General features: G+C 43.4%; 1 protein-coding gene across 1 annotated transcript; it reads right to left on the reverse strand.

Moving 5' to 3' along the window:
• Positions 1 to 2637: 2637 nt before the first annotated feature.
• On the reverse strand, positions 2638 to 11004 carry LOC123935508 (synaptonemal complex protein 3-like). Its single transcript, XM_045996402.1, has 8 exons — positions 10881 to 11004; positions 10060 to 10129; positions 9873 to 9907; positions 8122 to 8239; positions 7148 to 7247; positions 5295 to 5393; positions 2836 to 2940; positions 2638 to 2691 (listed from the first exon to the last, which is right to left on the reverse strand). Exons 1-8 carry the CDS (start codon positions 11002 to 11004, stop codon positions 2638 to 2640), a joined length of 705 nt encoding a protein of 234 aa, XP_045852358.1.
• Positions 11005 to 22117: the final 11113 nt, after the last annotated feature.

Below are 22117 nucleotides of genomic sequence, written 5' to 3' on the forward strand. Positions count from 1 at the left end.
GGGAAGAACCTCAGAAACTAAACAGTAGAACGACGGTACCATCCATCAATTCCACTTCCGGGTATATATCCAAAAGAAGCAAAAAGACAGGGTGAAACAGATATTTGTGTACCTGTGTTCAGATAGCATTAGCCACAGTAGATACAAGTGGAAGCAACCTAAGTGTCCATCAAGAGATGAATGGACAAGAACAAACAAACAAACAAACAAACAAATTTTTAGAAGTGACATATACCTGCAATGGATCATTATTCATCTCTTTAAAAAGGAAAGAAAAACTGAGACATGCTACGATATGGACGAATCTTGAAGACATTATGCTCAGTGAGATCTTCCAGTCACAGAAGGACAAATACTGTACGTATGAGGCATCCAAACTCATAGAGTATAGTGGTGGTTGCCAGGAGTCTGTCTGTTTATTTGACAGACAGAGATCGCAAGTAGGCAGAGAGGCAGGCAGAGAGGGAGAGGGGAAAGCAGGCTCCCTGCCAAGCAGAGAGCCTGATGTGGGGCTCGATCCCAGGACCCTGGGATCATGACCTGAGTTGAAGGCAGAGGCTTTAACCCACTGAGCCACCCAGGCACCCCTATTGAGGGTTTTTTTTATTTTTTAATCAAGCATGGATGCTGTGGGGCTCCTGGGTGGCTCCATCGGTTAAGCGTCCAGCTCTAGGGGCACCTGGGTGGCTCAGTTGGTTGACTGACTGCCTTCAGCTCAGGTCATGATCCTGGAGTCCCAGGATCGAGCCCCCCACCGCCCCCACCCGCCCCGCATCGGACTCCCTGCTCAGCAGGGGGTCTGCTTCTCCCTCTGCCCTTCTCCCTCTCTCATGCTCTCTCTCTCTTTCAAATAAACAAATGAAATCTTTTTAAAGAATAATGTTTAATATATATGTTAGAACGTGTGTGTGTGTGTGTGTGTGTGTGTGTGTGTGTAGATTGTAATATGTATGCAAATAATATATAATGGCAAATTATGTACAAATATATAAATAATTATAACGGCAAAATATTTTTTCCCCTTAGAATATCAGCCAAAGTTGCTTCGAGTACGTATTTACTCATTTGAGGTTGTCGGGGGATGAAATAAATGTCAACTGTTTGAACACTAAGTACATTATGTACCGATTATCGTCTCTGCGCTCTCACATAAAATTAGATGGCTTAGTATGAACACTGGAACTTTCATGGGGGACCTTTGGAGTACCTATTTTTGTCTCTATAGCTAATAGAAAACTTCCCAAATGAGGACCTTATTAGAGGTTTGGAACAGAACTTCAGACGCATATACCAACACCTGTTTGGCTTGAAAGGAAAGTGCTTTACAAACACACAAAATTGAGCAATTAAATTCTCCCTGTAATGTCAAATATTGGATAGTGGTGGGGGACTCATTTATTCCTGTATACACTGTTGCTGTTAGAAAATGAGATCTTATATGGGTTTATTTTAAAAAACTTGGAAAAACCTCAAAACAAACAGAAGGGTGGTGGTATATAGGGGTCAGAACTAACGTAAAACAGAACAAAACACCATGCAGAAAAAACAGGTGAAAATCCTTCCTCTCCTCCAAATGGGATTGTTTTGTTTTAAATGATACATGAAAACAATTTATTAATTCACAAAAAATACATTTAACTGACTTATCCCAAATATATTCTGAAACAATGTCATGTTTATTAAATGACATGCCCAAGTGAAGATGGTGTTATGTTATTAAATGTAAAAAAAGTGCCCATTACGGAAGCAAGTGTATAAGAATTAATTATTCAAGTTCCTAGTTCTCAAATGTAAAATCAACTTTCCGCATACTCAGTGAATATTAAACTTGAAAACAAAACCAAAGAACTGTAGGTGATTTATCTTTAAAGACAGATGTGAAATACTCAAACCATAAGCAATTAAGTGTATGTGCATATTAATGAAATACTTTCGATCAATCCTAACGGCAGGTGTCATTTAATAGTGAAGCAACACCAAGTAAATGACACTTTGATGTCTTTGTGGAAAGGACATACCTACAAACCCATGTCTCAGCACTGGTATTTATATATGTAGTTCTGTTCTCCCAGTGGTTTTAGGCAGTTCACTTTATTCAAAAACACAATCTCATGTTTACTTTCAATGATTTTTATAAGGCGGTAGAGTGCATTTTCTTCTGAAATCATATTTTTATTGGCATTGTCTCTGTAAACTAGTGAGTAAATACAAGCGGGTACACAGTTAAGATAGATTTTATATTGTTTATTTTTTTTTCCTTTCGAAAAGCAATGTAGCCTTCTTTCTGTACTTGTGCATTGAAACTTTGGGGACTGATACAGATCCACTGGGGCCAAGCCTAAAATTAAATCATCCTTATTGTTAAAAGTTAGTTGACAGTGTTAAGTACAAAAAGTCACCATTACTAATGAAGGACTGAAAGCTTAATGCATATAATTGTGGAACTGCTGCTGCCCACATAGCTGTTCAGGGTTTGGGGTTTGAACAGGAAAAGAGTCTTGCACATAACAAGAAAGCTATGATAAACAAGATGTACTGATTTCAACTCTAATTTTTAAACGACTACAACGTGGTTCGGCGTAGCTAATGTTACACTTGTACTGTAAAACTTAGGTTCCTGTTCTTTCTTCAAAGTCATCAGAACAACAAGGAATGAAGATGCTTTTGAACAATTGCCAGCTTTTGCCGTTGCTGTTTCAAGGAAGGGAATATTAAAGATTTGCATGTTATTTAGGTAATTGTTATATACGTTTTGGCAAACAAAATACCCCAAAGCTCACATCCCTCCGTAACACTTAAACCAAGTGTTCTTAATATTAAATATACACTACTTACAGCTTCCATCATAATTTTGTCTTGCAACTTGGTCATTTCTTCCCTAACTTCTCTTTGTTCATCAGCAAGAAGACGTTCATGCTCCTTCTCTAAGTCCTGCGTACTCTAAAACAAAAAGCCTTGTTCAGTTATAAATCACCACTTTTCATCTCATGCTCCAAACACGTAGAATTAAAAATTTCAAGGGGTGCCTGGGTGGCTCAGTCAGTTAAGCCCCTGCCTCTGGCTCAGGTCATGATCTCAGGGTCCTGGGATCGAGTCCCACATCTGGCTCCCTGCTCAGTGGGGAGTCTGCTTCTCCCTCTCCCTCTGCCCTTCCCCCTGCTCATGCACTTGCTTGTGCTCGCTCACTCGCTCTGTCTCTCTCTCTGTCCCCCCGACCACCCCCGCAAAAATAAGTAAATAAAATCTTTAAAAAATCAAATTTCGAAAGTAACAATTCTTAATATTCAAAGGATGCTCATTATTTATTCCAAATAAAATACTACACCTAATACATGGAGATCAAAATACCCACTTAAGAAATTTTTTAAATGTTGTGTTTGAGTCAAATATAATTATTACAGAGACACGGCGGTAGTACACTTTGCTCGAAAGAATGGGTTATAAACAGTTAAGGTCAAGGTGGAGGAAAGAAAAGAAAAGGACTGACAGTCTCATAGAATGAAATACCATAATTTCAAAACTCTCTAATAAGCTTTCTAAACACCACGGAACAGTGCACTTATAACGAGTAAAAATCACTGTAACATGATCCCATTGGCGGGAATAAAATGACCTGTAACACGACCTCTTTAGGTGATGAAAAAACAAACACGTTCTGAATCTTTAATCTTCATTTAGCAAATGGTGATCTAGGGCATACTACGTAAAAAGTACCGTTAAGGGCTGTGGAGGAATTTGAAAGTGAATGCACGATCTCTTCCTTCCCTATTCCAGTGAGAATAAAAAGACATGCAAATGAAAACGACACGATTAAGGAAACCCAACTTGCCATGACTGTGTACTGGAAAATAAAATTGATTCTGATTTCATTGGCAAAAGAATAAGATTTCAGTAGGTAAAGGGAAGAGGGAATTGAAAGTACTCTAGAAACAAGGAAGTAAGTCTAGTGAGTGGGTTAGTTGGTGAGTACTGGAGGGGTGGGAGGAAAAGGAGGAATATAAGTATAAAACTACAAAGGGGGTCTTGCTACAGGGCAGACGTTGAATTCCTGAGTGTTTAAAATGGGAAGCTAATGACAGGTTTTCAGGAGGGAAGGTATACATTTTGGAACATCATATTGCAGAACTGTGAAGGATGGGCTGAAGAAGAGAGAACTCAGATGAGAGTTTAATAGTATAAGCAGGAAAGGATGAGATCCTGAACTAGGGCAGTGGCAGCGGGAATTCAAAGAAAGATATTAAGGTACAGTTACAGAGGTAAAGGACACCTCCCACACCCCTCCTCCCCCACCCAACCCCGCCCCCGCCCACACACACACCAAGAAAAAAAAGGGGGAATGTGCAGGATTCCATTGCCTCCTAAATAAGTATATATCTGCACGAAGAAGAGGTCTGTGTCACTGAGAGCAATTTGCTAATGTGCAAATATCACAGCAGATCATTCTCAGTTTACATTTAGTCCTCTTCTCGCTCTTTCATTCTGTTATACATTTAGACCTTTCCTTAGGATTTTAAGCATGCACATAAAGTCATTATTAGTCCAATATCCCAAAAGCAAATATGCCATAAAGCACTCATGTAACACATTTGAATATGAGAGTGTGTTTATGCATCAATTACAACTGCCTACTCATATTTAACAGAAACCGTTAATACAAGTCAAAGACACGTAGGAGTGATTTATAGACTTCCCGAGTCTCCACTACATATTTATTGCTGATCTCCTCCAGACTGATTGTTGAGCAAAAAATTATGATTGAAGTGTTAATAAAGTACCAGTTTTCTTCATAGTACCTGTATTTCTAGGTAAGATTCCCACTTTACAGTTCCCTGTTTTAAATGACTCCCACAAAACTATTAATTAACCCTAAAAATAAAAACGCATTTGCCAGTTATGTTAAATCCAAAACAATGAATTTCAAATGGAAAATGTTTAACAATATACATGCATAACCTAAATGTTTCCTCCCCATAGATTTGGAAAGAAACAAAGTATCTTCCACTTTTATATACATATTGTGTGTTTTTAAAAAATATTTACTTACTTATTTCAGAGAGAGAGAGAGAGAGCGCATGTGCACATGCACGTGGGAGGAGGGGAAGAGGGAGAGAATCTTCAAGCAGAGTCCCCGCTAAGCAGGGAGCATGAGGCGGGGCTCAATCCCACAATCCACGAAATCAGAACCCACGACCTCAGCGAAAACCAGGAGTCGGTTGCTCAACCGACTGAGCCACCCAGGCGCCCCTTCACGTGATGTTTCATAAGAATATATTGTGTTGCCAAATACAACAGACCTCTGAGAATTGCTCATATAACTTTTTAATTTTTTGCAGTCTCTGGTTCTGAACCACTCTAGCTTGTTGAAGAAGCTTTCGTTGCTCTTGGAACATACCCTAAAATAGAAAAGGGTGATAAAATGTGAGTAACATTTAATACTTATAAAACATCACTACACATCAAGTTTGAAAGGAGTATTCTTTAAATCAATACTTGTTAACATTTCCTGTTTTAACAACTTTTTGTGACCAAGTTTAGGTTATTGTGTTCACCACTAATATACAAAGACAATACGATGATCCTACCTAGTAGCCATTAAGTAGGAGATTGTCTTTCTCACCCATATTGAAAACACGTTTTAATTTTTTACTTCAAAATCCACAAATGACCTTTCCAATAATGTGTTTACCACAGGTAGGTAAAAATCTATACAACAATCCTTCCTAACAGTAGTTACGGAAGAAATATTCTTTCTTTCTTTTTTTCTTTCTTTCTTTCTTTCTCTCTCTCTTTCTTTAAGATTTTATTTATTATCGGAGAGGCAGAGATCACAAGTAGGCAGAGAAGCAGGCAGAGAGAGAGGAAAGGAAGCTGGCTCCCTGCTGAGCAGAGAGCCCGATGCGGGGCTTGACTCCAGGACCCTGGGATCATGACCTGAGCTGAAGGCAGAGGCTTTAACCCACTGAGCCACCCAGGTGCCCCTGTTCTGGACCATTTTAAATAAACTTATTATATATGATCTCATTTAATCCTCAAAACAACTCTACGAGGCAAGTACTCTTTTTTTAAAAATTTTTATTGGGGTATGTTAGTCACCATACACTACATCATTAGTTTTTGATGTAGTGTTCCAAGATTCATTGTAGCACCCTTATTATGTCTCGTCTCCTTTCATGGGTGAGGAAGCTGAGTGAGGTGCAGAGATAAACAATTTGTCCCTGATTTCACAGCTAGTATGGGTTAACCAGGATTGGTCCCCCCACCCCTCCAAATGGTTCCAGAGTCCAGGCTCTTGACCACTGTACTATACTGTTTCTCCACTTTCCCCCCAACATTCAGCCTGGGTGGCTCAGTGGGTTAAGCCACTGCCTTCAGCTCAGGTCATGATCTCAGGGTCCTGGGATCGAGTCCCGCATCGGGCTCTCTGCTCAGCGGGGAGCCTGCTTCCCTCTCTCTCTCTCTCTGCCTGCCTCTCTATCTACTTGTGATCTCTCTCTGTCAAATAAATAAAATATTTAAAAAAAAACGTTTAAAAAAAAAAAAAAAAACTCTTTCAGGATTAACATCCCGTTGATCCTACGACTTTTCATTGTCCCCAGTCCCCACTCTCATATTCTCCCTTTTCCTCCTTCTCGGCTTAAAGTCCATGGCCAATCATTATACCCATGCGCTTGCACACGTACGTACCTTGCCTCCCTTTCCCTCTGTCAATCTGCCTGGCAAAATCGCAACCCTGGAAAACCCAACTCTCCAGCTGCCCTGCCACAACCATGCAGAGTGGTCTCACTTTAAATTCATGATCACTATGACACTAACCTAAATTAAACCCATAATGCTTCTTGGCAGTGATATTTCCCTAGTCCGTTTGCTGGCCCGCTCTCAGGAAACAATTCCAGGACTCTTCTCTGGCCCCTAAAGGGAACACCTCCTCCACCACTCTCACTCTTAACGGGTGACCTTCCTGTATCACTAAATAGACAGAAGCAATCCAAATAGAACATCCAGTCTCCCACCGCCACACCTTCTACCCACATTTACCCATCTGGGCTCGTGGACTCTACATTCTCTCCTGTGTTTTTGCATGACCTATTGCTACTTGAGACTTTGGTACAACAAATAAATCAATTTTAAAGCCAAGGCTGATACCAACAGCTAGTTTTTCTTCTTGTTCCTGGGCTTTCCGCATGTCTGCATCCCACTCCCAAAACAAAGTCAGAAACTGCCGCGAATACTTGAGACGAAGATTCTGCCTGTAAACCACAGCAACAAGCACTGTCATACTTCAAGAAGATATGAAAATCTAACCATATTCAAAACAAAACTGATTCGACACAATTTACACTATAAAAGGAGAAGGCAGTAATAGCACAATGGCGGCTGAAATAGTCTCATGGGAAACAGAAAGGGTACATGAACAATTTACTCTTATTCCAAAAGTATTGTTCCTAACTGGCCAACATATAAGCTCTCTCATATGCCTTACCTCTTAAAAACTAGTGAGGATTTACTGTGCTATCAGTTTCCCAGAAGAATTCATTTTATCTAAAAGCAGTTTACTTTTCATTTCTTCTTACTGAAGAACATGTATGTTCTGATACGATAAGTAGATTCAATAAGGATATCGTATGCATTTGTCATAGAAGACTTCCAAACAGGAATATTTCACTTAAATATTTCCCCTCTTTGGTACAACAATGATTTTTAAGAAAGAACAGTGAACACGAGTTAGCTAAAATAGGCAAATTATTTATAATATAAGATTAACCTTTTCTACATAACTGAATACAGTTAACTATCACAAGAATAATGGTTTAAGACACTTACCCGAAGCTCGGGTAGTGTAGGTCTAGAATAAATATGAATTAATGTTATAGGAAGAAAACTCAATTGTTATTTGAAAGGGAGGAAAGGGTCATCTTTACGGGCTTCTAGGAGATACCTCTCAATTCTGTTAAGGAGTGAGGTTAACAGAATTAATCCGCTTAGAAAAAAAATCAAGCAAAATCTATTTTTTACTGGAAAATTCAATATAATAGAATTTGTCTTAGGTTATTTGCACCAGTGAATACTAAGAAATGATACAAATGTCATCGTGACTTGAAAAAGCAACAACAACAACGTCACCTTTCTTCTTGCTGTATCTTCCAAACATGCTCAATTTTTTCGTTGGTGGTTTTGACAGAAGCTTTTGTGTTCATTTCGAACATTGTTCTCTTTGCAAGAAGAGCCTGTTTAATGTCAGCTGTATAGAGAATATTCATTGACATTGAGCGTTGAAAATTATTTTGTTTTCATATATACAAATCAATATGGGTAAATTTTGCCTCGGCAATATGCAAAGACATTCGAAATTCATAATACAGACATCATAAATGTCCAATCACTGTGTTGTATACCTGGAACTAATATAATATTGTATGTCAGTTACACTTCAAGAAATAAAATAAGTAAAATAAAAATTATAACGCAGGCATCATTTCAAAAAGCAAGATTTGCTCACCGTTTTCTGTAAAATCTTCTCTAGTACTAGTATCCCAATTCTAACTTTTCTAAATGCAGGTCACCTTTTAGTTTAGAGATAGTGGAAAGGGGATAATAATAAAAATATTTTCCATTATCAAAACGTGTATCGAGAATCCCAAAGACAGACTTTAATTTCCTTGTGAGAAAACAGCTAAAAGGCAAGTTTTTCTAAATTTATAATATACCCGCCAATTCAAGGGACATGTCTAGATGGATTGTCATTAGGATGCGTTATATAAAATGTGCAATTTTCTTAAAGATGATCCTCAGAAGGATGAAAATAATTATATCGCACATTTAAAAAAATTCTTTTTCAAGCAGTCTAGTGAGTGATGCTTTTAACCGTGTTCTACTAAAAGAGACAAGGGCTGTAGGTGTAAAAACCCTAATTTAAATAAATGAATCCAAAAACATTTTTAAAATATTCTCACGGAGCTTTTTACATAACACTTTTATGCAGTAAGGGCTGCATTTCACAGAATCTTAATACTTCAACTAAATCCTTTGCGAATCCTATGATTTGACTTTACGGATCTACAATCAGTAGTTATTTTTCAGTAGTCATGAAGGATCTGCTCTATAACAAAATATTTTACACACCCGGAATCCATCTATAGTAAGAAGTGTATTAGAGAGCTCCCAAAGCCAGCTCTTTGTGACCACCAAATAGAGCAAAGCTTTCAAGCCATACTTGCTTGTAGGGTTGATCTCCATGGAAGAGCCGCAAATTGACTCGGACTCTGCTAAGTGTACTGTCCTGTAGCGCAGATGGTGTAACCGGCATCTGACAGAACAACATAAAACTTGGGAGTTTGGGTGTGATTATATATTTCTCACTAGCTGGGAGAGTTCTTTAGTTTGCAGCTACATGGTTTGCTAATGAAAAATAACAATAAAGAATTTTTTGTTTGTTTGTTTTTTAGAGGATTCAATTTGTGCTGCTACTCCAAAGACAAGGACACCGGAAAGCCATGACAAGTAATTAAATTAAGAAAATTTAAAATCGACATGAAAAATTGGCATATCACCTAATCTCTGTACACAAAAGGAGGTATGCACTTTTCTTCATTTAATTTATATTAATTGATATGAAATGTAAATGTGTGTAAAATAATAGCATCATTCTTACCTCATCAATGTTAGTACCATTTTTACTTTTCCACATCAACAATGGAAAAGGTCAGTAAAGAAACTTGCAAAGTTGAATCACACTAAACACTTGTATAATATCCTACACACGAGAACAAGGCATTAAAATCAGCGTTGCAGACCCCTCGTTAACATTTTCATTTATAAAAGCCGTATGGTTTAAAACTATTCTTTTTTTCACTGCAAATATCATTTAAGCGTACCTCCTAGTCCTTGCAGCATCTTCCGCACTTCATTCCTGTGAAGATGTTACATCAAACATTATTAAGGACAAACAGAGATCATATTTGTTTCGGAGGAAATGTCTCATTCTGGGATTTTACAGAGAATAATCGTTAGGTAAGCCAGGTTGACTTGATCTGGCCAGTGGAAATACTATGAGCACATTACCCGACATCTTCCTCAAATGTTTCTGCAGAAGGCCTTTTTCGCCCCCGTTCGTGGGTTACTGGATTGTTTCCTGCGTTGAAATAAAAGCGGAAAACGTTTTAAAATGAAGTATGGTGGTGGCGAGTGATGCGATGAGCGCCGGTTGTTCTAGGCAACAGACGAATCGCTGATGAACGTTATATCACAAACCAACGGTGTACTACAGGTTGGCTAATTGAATTTAAATTAAAAAAAAAAAAAAAAAGACAAAACAGAACAAAAAAACGACAAAGTGTGGCATTTGGGGGTCAGTTTTCGGGGAGCAATATCCTCAACCGTGGAGCTCTTCAGGCCTCCCCCGTGCAACCACAAGGTTTTTAAGGCAGGCATAGGAAAGGAAGCATGCCCGTGCAAGGCCCGATGCAACTAGATCAGGGACCAGGACCACGCGACGGAGACAGCATTACAAGTCTTTCAAGGTTGATGCCAGAGTACCTCACCCAGCAGGTGTGAGAGATTTTGGAAAGAAGGACTGCGGGGGGAGCAGAAGAGCGGCTATCTACGCCTCTGTAATCCCGGTCTGGGACAGGAGGATCAAGGGGGCAACCTCCGGTACCTGCAACTGCTTTTTACATGCGCGTGCGCGCGGGGACGCGCGTGCACACACACACACACACACACACACACACACACCCCGCACACACACACTACACACACACACACGCACGCACGCACGCGCGAGGAATTTACTGTTTGCAACGCTGAGGACTCCGAAGCAGTGACCTGCCCCGTGCGCCGTATCTACACGCGCTATCTCTGCAAAGGTGTGGGACAGACAGTACCTGCAACCTCTGGCCCGCTCAGCTGTCTTCTCTCCTGTCTCCCCAGGTCATAGGCTGCCATGCCCTGAGCCTCCACGGGGGCCTTCGCAGCCCTCCCCAGGCGCTTGCTCCCAGCCGGCGGCATCCCGAGGTGTCTTCCGAGCTCTCCTGCGCCCTGTGAGCGCAAACACGTGTTAAAGAAATGGGGACATGTTCAGGGAGCGACGCCAGGCAAGGGTCCCCTGCGCAGATCAGAGTGTGTGTGTCCTCATGTCTCTGGTTGGCCCAGGAGGGGGCGAAGACGATGCGGCTGGTGGACCCCTCTCCCCCGCCTCCCCGTTCCCCACCCTCACCCCCAGCCCCACCCCCACCCCCGACCCTTCAGCGCTCCTGGCTCCGTGCTCAGCCCCGGCCCCGGCCCCGGCCCCGGCCCCGGCCCCGGCCCCGACCCAGGGCATGCGACCCGACCCGGGACATCGGAGTGTCCGGACCTTCCGCCACATTCTTGCTCCTGCCTTGGGACAGAAGCCGTCCCCACCCCCTTCGGGGCCCGCCGGACCCCGTGCTGGTCTGGAGGCCCCGCCGGGCCCGGGACAAAAACAAGGGTCCCCTTGGAATGGATGGGGAATAAACCGTTCCGCCCCTGTCCGGGGACGGTCAGGTCTAGTGGTGGCGGGGGCGGCTCCTCGACGCTCCTTCTGGACCCCCGGACGACCTCAGGGGACCAAACTGTCCTGCCGGGTCGGCCAGGCAGGAGGGACAGAGGCAGACGGCCCCTCCTCACCAGCTGTGACCGACCCTCCCAGGAAGTGGGGACCGACGGACCCGCTCCCCGCCCGGCCGGCCCTGCCGGCCCTGCCCTCAGGGGCCTCGTCGTGTCCTGTCGGAGCCCCAGAGGACCCCGCGGGCACATCACGTCAGAGGTGAGCCCGGCCGCCGCTGCCCCACAGCCTGGTCCCCTCACGTCTGAGGAGACCCCCCCCCCCCCCATGGCCACACAGTGCCCCCGGGTCCGCCTCCCTACCCGCCGCGGCCTCCCTGAGGGTCCCTATGCCCCACCCCCGTCCTCTGTCTCTCTCTGTCCCTCCCTCCATCCCTCCAGCCGCACAGCAACCTCCACACCACGTCCTCCGCGAAGCTCCTCTGAGGGCGTCGTGAGGGAGAGGAGGCAGCCAGCCACGCCTAGGCGGGAGCGTCGCTGATTGGCTGGCACAGCGCGCATGCGGGAGGCGGGGCCGTGGCCGAGACACGCCCCCTCGACCAACCGCTGTCCAGGCACTCACTGGTGCTGAGGATCGAGGACCGGGGGTCGAGGGTCGCGGATCGAGGATCGAGGGTCGAGGGTCGAGGGTCGAGGATCGAGGGTCGAGGGACGAGGGTCGAGGGTCGAGGGTCGAGGTCCGAGGCCCCGGCTGCGGTTCGAGGACGTTACACAGGTCATCTTCCGCGGAAATCACAAAAGGACACGGGAGTGTGGAACAGGTCGGTGCTCAAGCCTCCACCTTCCTGACCTGGGACACTTGGACAGTTCCCACTCCGTCTTCTCCTGGGGCCCTTCCCACCCACTGCTTCCTCTCGCAGAGGAATAGCCATCCTCCTGCTTGCCCTGTGTAAACCACCCCTGCCCCGCTTTCTAGCGTGTTGTCGTTCGTTTCTTTGTTTGGGTTTTGTTGTCATTGTCGTCGTCGTCGTCGTCGTCGTCTGGGTGGGCTGGTTGGTTGGTTTTTCTGTTTTGTTTTAGAGACCCGTGTACGTATCCTTGACGGTCCTGGCCTCCTGGTGTGCTGCCTGGGTGGTGCAATAAACTGTATCACGTTCTGCCCCGTGTCCCGCCACTTCCTTCTTCGCCCGACACTGTGTCCTAACAGTAGCTATACTATCCCGCGGAGCCCTACTGCTTTCATCTTCCCCGCTGTAGCGCACGCCATTGTGGCACCGCTCCCCAGTCCGTTCATCCGTTCCCTTGTCCATGGACAGGTGCATACTTTCCACTTCAGAGCCCCGAAAAGCAGTGATGCTGGGAACACTCTGACGTCTGGCATACGTGCAATGGTGTTTCGCGGCGTTTAAAGGACTCCGCGAGTTGAGAGCCGCTAACGACCCTTTGCTAGGTCATAGGCTAAGTGAGATTCGGTACAGCCAAATTATTTCCAACGTAAGACTCCCACCAGCAGGCTGGGTACTAACTGTTCCATATTCTCATCAATACTGAGTATAATTGGATTACATTTGGGCTGACGGTGGTGGTCTTCTTTTGCATTTCTCCAACCACTAAGTGGATTGCCCTCCTTATATGCTTAGAGGCCACTTCAATTTCCTTTTCCATGGCATCATCCATGTGGGTGTCGTGACCTTTCTTCAAATGGGTAGGGTGACTTTCTTTCTTGCAGTTTTGTGGAAGCATTTCATGTAGCCCAGATGTCAATCTTTTTTTAAAATTTAAATTCAATTAGCCAACATACAGTACATCATTCCTTTCGGTATAATGTGCAATGATTCATTAGTTGCGTATAACACCCAGTGCTCAACACGTCGCATGCCCTCCTTAATGCCCATCACCCAGTTACCCCATCCCCCCATCTACCCCCCCAACCCCGCCTTTCTGCAACCCTCGGTTTGTTTCCCAGACTCAAGAGTCTCTCACAACTTGTCTCCCTCACCGATTTCTTCCCATTCGGTTTCCCGTCCCTTCCCCTATTGTCCTCCACGCTATTCCTTATAGTCCACATATGAATGAAGCCATATGATAATTTTCTTTCTCTGACTGACTTATTTCACTTAGCATAATATGCTCCAGTTCCAACCGCGTCGATGTAAATGGTAGGTACTCATCCTTTCTGATGGCTGAGTAGTTATATTCCATTATACGTATATGAACCACATCCTCCTTATCCAGATATCAGTCTTTACAACAGGGTTTCCCCTCTGTCTTCTTATTGCTACAAAACACAAATAATGCAAATTTTACCTTTTAAGCCATTTTAGACATACAGCTCAGTGGCCTTAAGTATATTCCCATTGTTGTACAACCGTCACTGCCATCCATCTCTCAAACGTTTTCCTCTTTCTGAACTGGAACTATGTACCCATCAAACACCTATTCCCCATTCCCTCCTCCTCCTCCTAACTCCGGGCAACCACCACTATACTCTCTCTATGAGTTTGGATGCCTCATACGTACAGTATTTGTCCTTCTGTGACTGGAAGATCTCACTGAGCATAATGTCTTCAAGATTCGTCCATATCGTAGCATGTCTCAGTTTTTCTTTCCTTTTTAAAGAGATGAATAATGATCCATTGCAGGTATATGTCACTTCTAAAAATTTGTTTGTTTGTTTGTTTGTTTGTTCTTGTCCATTCATCTCTTGATGGACACTTAGGTTGCTTCCACTTGTATCTACTGTGGCTAATGCTATCTGAACACAGGTACACAAATATCTGTTTCACCCTGTCTTTTTGCTTCTTTTGGATATATACCCGGAAGTGGAATTGATGGATGGTACCGTCGTTCTACTGTTTAGTTTCTGAGGTTCTTCCCTGCTGTTTTCCATGGAGGCTGCACCAGCTTACAATCCCACCAACAGTTGCGCAATGGTTCCCTTTTCTCACATCCTTGCCAGCGATGGTCCTCTTGTCTTGTGGGGAGGTGGCCATTCTAAAAGGTGTGACTTACCTGCAATGCTAGGCTTACAACCGACAGTAGGATGACAAAAATAAGGGACATAAGTAGTATAGAACAAATTGGCACACATTGCTCAAGTAAGCAGCAGTTGGTTTTTTAATGATATAATGTGATAAGAAGTCCGTGGGTCCTTTTCTGTGAAAACCTTCCTCTGTGTCAAAAGGGACTCTGCCCATTCACAGCCGTCACCAACAAGAGGTGACCAGGAGACTCTGCACTATGACAACTGGTAATACAAGGTGAAAACCCCTTGTAAATGCTAACAAACGGGCACCTGGGTGGCTCAGTGGGTTAAGTCTCTGCCTTCAGCTCGGGTCATGGTCTCAGGGTCCTGGGACGGAGCCCTGCATTGGGCTCCCTGCTCAGTGGGGAGCTTGCCTTCCCCCTCTCTCTGCCTGCCTCTCTGCCTACTTGTGATCTCTCTCTCTCTCTCTCTCTCTGTCAAATACATAAATTTTAAATATTTTAAAGAATTTAAAAAGTGCTAACAAACACTAGTTGATATACAGACATCTCTTTCTTAGAAGAGACACTAGGAAATAGTGCACTAAACAGAGAAGCTAATCTCTTTCTTCTTGCCCTTGTAGCTCCCTCTCTGCCTGAATCTCTCTCTCTTTTTTTTTTAAGATTTACTTATTTATGAGAGAGAGAGAGAGAACAAGAGAACGGACAGGAGGGGCAGGGGGAGAAGGAGAGAGACTCTCAAGCAGACTCTGCACTGAGCGCAGAGCCTGATGCGGGGCTTGATCTCATGACCCTGAGATCACAAGCTGAGCCGAAAACTAGAGTCAGTCGCTTAACTAACTGTGTCACCCAGTCACCCCAAGGACATATTTATTCATTTGAGAGAGAGAGAAAGAGAGACAGAGAGAGAGAGAGAAGGAGGGAGGGAGAGAGAGAGAGCACAAGTAGGGGTAGGGGCAGGGGGAGAGAGAGAATCTCAAGAGGACTCCCTGCTGAGTACAGAGCCCAATATGGGGCTTGATCTCATGACCAGAGCCCAAACCAAGAGTCGATCGTTTAACCAACTGAGACACCCAGGCACTCCTCCTCTCTGTCTGAGTCTTTAAGAACTTTCTGCCGTTGGCTCATTTCCAGCTATCTCCACATCCCATCAGGAGATCCTTAATATCTGAGGGCCTCTCTCTCTCTCTCTCTCTCTCTCTCTCCATATATATATATATATATATATATATATATATATATGGATATATGGATATATATATACACACAGATATAGATACAGATAATATTAAGATTGAGCAGTGGGTTCAGGTGCTACTAGTTTTCCTCATTCTGTACAAAGTTCCCTGTTACTAGGGTGGTGATATAATGCATCATCTAAATGCAGACAAGTTTGAGAGCGAGGGAGGGTGTGGTATAGGACAACCAATGTAAACCAGGACTTGCCCCCAGGGAAAACCATAGTGTATGCTCACCCTGTATATCAACCTCTATGTAAAATATTTGGCAGCCATTGAGGGTTATTATGTAGATCCATTAATTCATTGGGTGCTGTAAAATGGTAATTTTCCTACTTTATTGTTCTTGCTCCATTTATTGGCTGGAATTCTCCTATGGAAGGTAACTACGAACTGCTTTGTTTTCCTGAAATATAATTCACACAAGAAAGGTAGAATTGTTGCTTTATTCTTTCCCTTTCAGAGGGATGGGTTGCTGTCTTCTGGTCTCTTAAAGTGAACAAGGATCGTCTGGGGACTCTTTCAGTATCGCGGCGAACTCATGGGTATTAATGTATTGGTGACCCAAACCATTGCCGTTATTATTCTTTCTGAGGCTCACATTGCTTGACACTTGGACATTGGGAGCCCCTTCACATGCCTCCCGGTGTCTTTTTGACATAACTTCAACACATATCCTAACTTTTGGATACTCTAAGATGTTCCACACTTTTCTCGTCCTTATTCTGCCCTGGATCCGAAACCAGCCATTTCTCCAAGGACCTCTGGTTTCTTCTAGAGATCGCAAGGTGGGCACTAGGGGTTCTCATTGTTGCAACCGATAATGTTCATTGCTTCCGGATCTTTGCAGTGGACAGAGCTAGGAAATACACTTCTTTGAGGGCCCATACTGACAATCAGAGTTCATACCAAATGAACCCATGCTCCTACTCATGAGTTCCTGCTGTTTCCATTCAAATTTAAGATTAATTTGGTCTTACATTGGTGTCTTTTGATTAATTTGGTCTTACATTGGTGTCTTTTGTTTTAAACTGAAATTCCCAAATTCTTTTTTTTTTTTAAGATTTTTACTCATTTATTTGACAGACAGAGATCACGAGTAGGCAGAGAGGCAGGCAGAGAGAGACAGGAAGGGAAGCAGGCTCCCTGCTGAGTAGAGAGCCCGATGCGGGGCTCGATCCCAGGACCCTGGGATCATGACCTGAGCCGAAGGCAGAGGCTTTAACCCACTGAGCCACCCAGGTGCCCCTATGTTTTATGTTTTAAAATAGGTAGATATCAGTACAAATGTGAATCTGTTACCTTGAACTAGATCACATAAGCCACAAAACATTACTTAATAACTATTTTCTTGAATTTCTCTTCAGTGTTCCAGAATTCACTGTTTATGCACCACACCCAGTGCTCCATGCAATACGTGCCCTCCCTCATACCCACCACCAGGCTCACCCCACACCCCCCACCTCCCTCCCCTCCAAAACCCTCAGGTAGCATACCCTGGGGAATTCTACCAAACATTCAAAGAAGAAATAACACCTATTCTCCTGAAGCTGTTTCAAAAAGTGGAAGCAGAAAGAAAACTTCCAAACTCTTTCTACGAAGCCAGCATTACCCTGATCCCCAAACCAGGCAAAGACCCCACCAAAAAGGAGAATTTCAGACCACTGTCCCTGATGAAAATGGATGCCAAGATTCTCAACACGATCCTAGCTAATAGGATCCAACAGTACCTTTAAAAGATTATCCACCATGACCAGCTGGGGTTTATCCACGAGACGCAGGGGTGCTTCAACATTCGCAAATCAATCAATGTGATAGAACGAATCAGTCAGAGAAGAGAGAAGAACCACATGGGCCTCTCAATTGATGCAGAAAAAGCATTTGACAAGATCCATCATCCGTTCCTGATTAAAACAATTCAAAGTACAGGGATAGAGGCTACATTCCTCAACTTCATAAAAGCTATCTATGAAAAACCCACAGCGAGTATCATCCTCAATGGGGAAAAGCTGACAGCCTTCCCTTTGCGACCAGGAACACGACAAGGATGCCCACTCTCACCACTCTTGTTCAACATAGTACGAGAAGTCCTAGCAACAGCAATTAGACAACAAAAGGAAATTAAAGATAACATTCCAATTGGCAATGAAGAAGAAGAAGAAGAAGTCAAACTCTCTCTCTTCGCAGATGACAAGATACTTTATACGGAAAGCCCAAATGACTCCGCCCGCAAACGACTAGAACTCATACAGCAATTCAGTAATGTGGCAGGATACAAAATCAGTGTGCAGAAATCAGTTGCTTTCTTATGCACTAACAAGGAAATCCCAGAAAGGGAAATTAGAGAATCGATTCCATTTACTATAGCACCAAGAACCATAAGATACCCGGGAATAAACCTAACCAAAGAGGTAAAGGGTCTGTACTCGAGGAACTACAGAACACTCATGAAAGAAACTGAAGAAGACACAAAAAGTTGGAAGACCACTCCATGCTCATGGATCGGAAGAACAAACAGTGTTAAAATGTCTCTACTGCCTAGATTGTGTATATAATGTGTATAGATTGCCTAGAGCAATCTATACTTTCAATGCCGTTCCAGTCCAAAATTCCACTGGCATGGGGCACCTGGGTGGCTCAGTGGGTTAAGCCTCTACCTTCGGCTCAGGTCATGATCTCAGGGTCCTGGGATGGAGCCCCGCATCAGGTTCTCTGCTCAGCGGGGAGCCTGTTTCCCCGCCGCAGCCCCTCCCCCCCGCTCGGCCTGCCTCTCTGCCTACTTGTGAACTCTCTCTCTCTCTCTCTCTGTCAAATAAATAAAATCTTAAAAAAAAAGAATTCCACCGGCATTTTTCAAAGAGCTGGAACAAACAATCCTAAAATTTGTACGGAACCAGAAGAGACCCCGAATTGCTAAGGAAATGTTGAAAAAAAGGAAAACAAAACTGGGGGCATCACGTTGCCTGATTTTAAGCTTTACTACAAAGTGTGATCACCAAGACAGCATGGTACTGGCACAAAAACAGACACATAGACCAGGGGAACAGAGCAGAGAGCCCAGAGATGGACCCTCAACTCTATGGTCAAATAATCTTCGACAAAGCAGGAAGAAATACACAGTGGAAAAAAGACAGTCTCTTCAATAAATGGTGCTGGGAAAATTGGACAGCTATGTGTAGGAGAATGAAACTCGACCATTCTCTTACACCGTACCCAAAGATAAACTCGAAATGGATAAAAGACTTCAACGTGAGGCAGGAATCCATCAGAATCCTAGAGGAGAACATAGGCATAGGAGAACGATGTCTTTGACATCGGCCACAGCAACTTCTTTCAAGATACGTCTCCAAAGGCCAAGGAAACAAAAGCGAAAATGAACTTTTGGGACTTCATCAAGATCAAAAGCTTCTGCACAGCAAAGGAAAATACCTGTATGAACAAGGCTATCACGTCTCAAGGTTTCCCATTTAATACCAGTGTGACTTAACATCTAGAGTTTGAAAGGATTTTTTTTTAAGATTAAATAAGGTTTTTAGGTTTTTATTTTCCATAACCACAGAATTAATGAATCATTTCCTTGTGGTCTAAAGTAGGACCACAGATATTTGTAGTCCCGAAACAGTGAATATAAGCTGTTTTCATAGTCCTCTCTCTCTCTCTCTCTGTGTTATATTGGGATTATGAATAATAATTATTTAAATTTTCTATAGCCTTATGTTTTGTTATTCTGTAATTTTCCAAGTTAAAATATTCTATAACGATGGGCATAGAGTTTTAATATTGCAAGATGGAAAACATTCTGCAGATGGATAGTGATGGTTGTACAACATTGTGACTGTATTCAGTACCACTAAATGGTCCACTTGAAAATAGTTCAGATGGTAAATGTTACATTATGTGTATGTTACCACAATAAAGAAGGAAAAATTCCACTGGAAAAAAAAGAAGGAAACAGTCAATAAAACAAAGACGCAACCCACGGGATGGGAGAAGATATTCGCAAATGACAGTACAGACAAAGGGCTGGTATCCAAGATCTGTAAAGATCTCCTCAAACTCAACACACACAAAACAGATAATCACGTCAAAAAATGGGCAGAAGACACGAGCAGACACTTCTCCAAAGAAGACATACAAATGGCTAACAGACACCTGAAAAAAATGCTCATCATCATTAGCCATCAGTGAGATTCAAACCAAAACCACATTGAGATACCACCTTACACCAGTCAGAATGGCCAAAATCAACAAGACGGGAAACAACGTGTGTTGGAGAGGATGTGGAGAAAGGGGAACCCTCTTACACTGTGGGTGGGAATGCAAGTTGGTGCAGTCGCTCTGGAGAACAGTGTGGAGATTCCTGAAGAAATTAAAAATAGAGCTTCCCTATGACCCTGCAATTGCACTACTGGGTATTTACCCCAAAGAGACAGATGTAGTGAAAAGAAGGGCCATCTGTACCCCCAGTGTTCATAGCAGCGATGGCCACGGTCGCCAAACTGTGGAAAGGACCGAGATGCCCTTCAACGGGTGAATGGATAAGGAAGATGTGGTCCATATACGCTATGCAGTGTTATGCCTCCCTCAGAAAGGATGAATACCCAACTTTTGTATCAGCATGGACGGGACTGGAGCAGATTATGCTGAGTTTGAAATAAGTCAAGCAGAAAGAGCCAGTTATCATATGGTTCCGCTTACTTGTGGAGCATAAGGAATAACACGGAGGACATGGGGAGACGGAGAGGAGAAAGGAGTTGGGGGCAATTGGAGGGGGAGAGGAACCATGAGAGACTGAGGACTCTGAGAAACTTAGTAACTATTTTAACGTAACCCTATTCTTCAACCGCTAGCTAGAGGTTGTTTTAGGCTAATCAGCTGGTATTTTTCTGGATGTAGTTAGTGAAAACTTTTATGAATGTACAGTTGAAATCTGCCCCCTGTACTAATTAATGCTAGTCTTGGGATAAGTCATGTCCTAGTTGTATGTTCGAATCCAAGTAGCAAGGGTCTTGTGTAATTCAGAAGAAGTGCTTACAGCTCACCTTTTAACGTCCCAACCAATCATTCTAAGGTCAAATCCAATGTTAACATTACTATGTGGTATGTATTGCTCGTTATGTGTGACTACTTACTTCTTTTCTTTTTTTTTTGTTTCATGGGGGGTGGGGTGGGGCAGAGGGAGAGGGAGAGAGAGAATCTTAATCAGGCTCCACACCGAGCGTGGAGCCTGACGCGGGGCTCGATCTCACAACCGTGAGATCATGACCTGGGCCGAAATCAAGAGCTGGAGGCTTGACCGATGGAACCACCCAGGCATCCCTACGTGAGTCCCACTGTTTAGACTCAGTGTTAATTTTCCTTTCCTTCAAAAGCATGGGAATTCCCACACGGTATTAAATCCACCATGCAACAAACATGATGCTCGGCCCCTTATGCAGACATTTGTTGACCACTACTTCCAAACTACTTGTTGTGCAGGACCAGCTTTTAGCATACAGATGGTAGTTTTCAGTCCACATAAAATTGTTCAATGAATATAAAAGGAGAAGGGATGGAATCCTGAAAAATTAAAGGTAGGGAGGAAGAAGCAGTCTAAGAAGGAGCTGGAGAAGAGTTTCCACCAAGGAAGAACATGGACTAAATGAAAGCATAGCAAAGCATTTCAAAAAGGGGAAGTGACCAGCCTGTCAAATACTGCAGAGAGGTTTTGCAAGGTTATTAGTGAAATGCAATTGAAGGCCAATGCTTGGGGTGTCTGGGCGGCTCAGTTGGTTGAGCCTGACTTTTGATTTTGGCTCAGGTCATGACCTCAGGGTCGTGAGATGGAGACCCACCTTGCTCAGGCTCCCCGCTCAGTGCAGAGTCTGCTTGGGATTCTCTCCCTCTCCCTCTGCCCCTCCCCCTCCCCCGCTCTCCCCCCTTCGCCCCCTCAGAAAGAAAGAAACAAACAAAGGAAAGAAAGAAAGAAAGAAAGTCAATGCTTATCTTAAACAGGTTTAGTAAGAATAATGTGGCCAAACTCCAGATATCAGTGCCGTAAGAGGCAAATGTGAGAGTAAGGAGTAAGTTGCAAATGTAGACTTTTTTTTTTTTTTGGCAGTTTCAGAGGTAGAATTTAGTGATTCATCCGTTGCATAGAACACCCAGTTCCCATTACATCAAGTGCCCTCCTTAGTGCCCATCACCGAATTATCCCCCCCCACAACCTTCCTTCCAGCAACCCTCCGTTTGCTTCCTAGAGTTCAGCGTCTCTTACGGTTAGCCTCCCTGTCAATTTTCATCTTATTTTATTTTTCCTTCCCTTCACCTGTGTTCATCTGCTTTGTTTCTTAAACTCCACAAGTGGGTGAAATCACATGGTATTTGCCTTTCTC

This window comes from Meles meles, chromosome X (assembly GCF_922984935.1).
Source record: "Meles meles chromosome X, mMelMel3.1 paternal haplotype, whole genome shotgun sequence".
Lineage (NCBI taxonomy): Eukaryota > Metazoa > Chordata > Mammalia > Carnivora > Mustelidae > Meles > Meles meles.

What these genes read in the sequence shown, in the direction of transcription:
- LOC123935508 (XM_045996402.1), bottom strand. Translation starts at nt 11,004, where the DNA reads ATGCCGCCGGCTGGGAGCAAGCGCCTGGGGAGGGCTGCGAAGGCCCCC. An exon ending in ACATTTGAGGAAGATGTCGG is followed by an intron (nt 9,908 to 10,059) that starts GTAATGTGCTCA and finishes ACATCTTCACAG; the next exon opens with GAATGAAGTGCGGAAGATGC. An exon ending in AAGATACAGCAAGAAGAAAG is followed by an intron (nt 7,248 to 8,121) that starts GTGACGTTGTTG and finishes TGTGGTTTACAG; the next exon opens with GCAGAATCTTCGTCTCAAGT.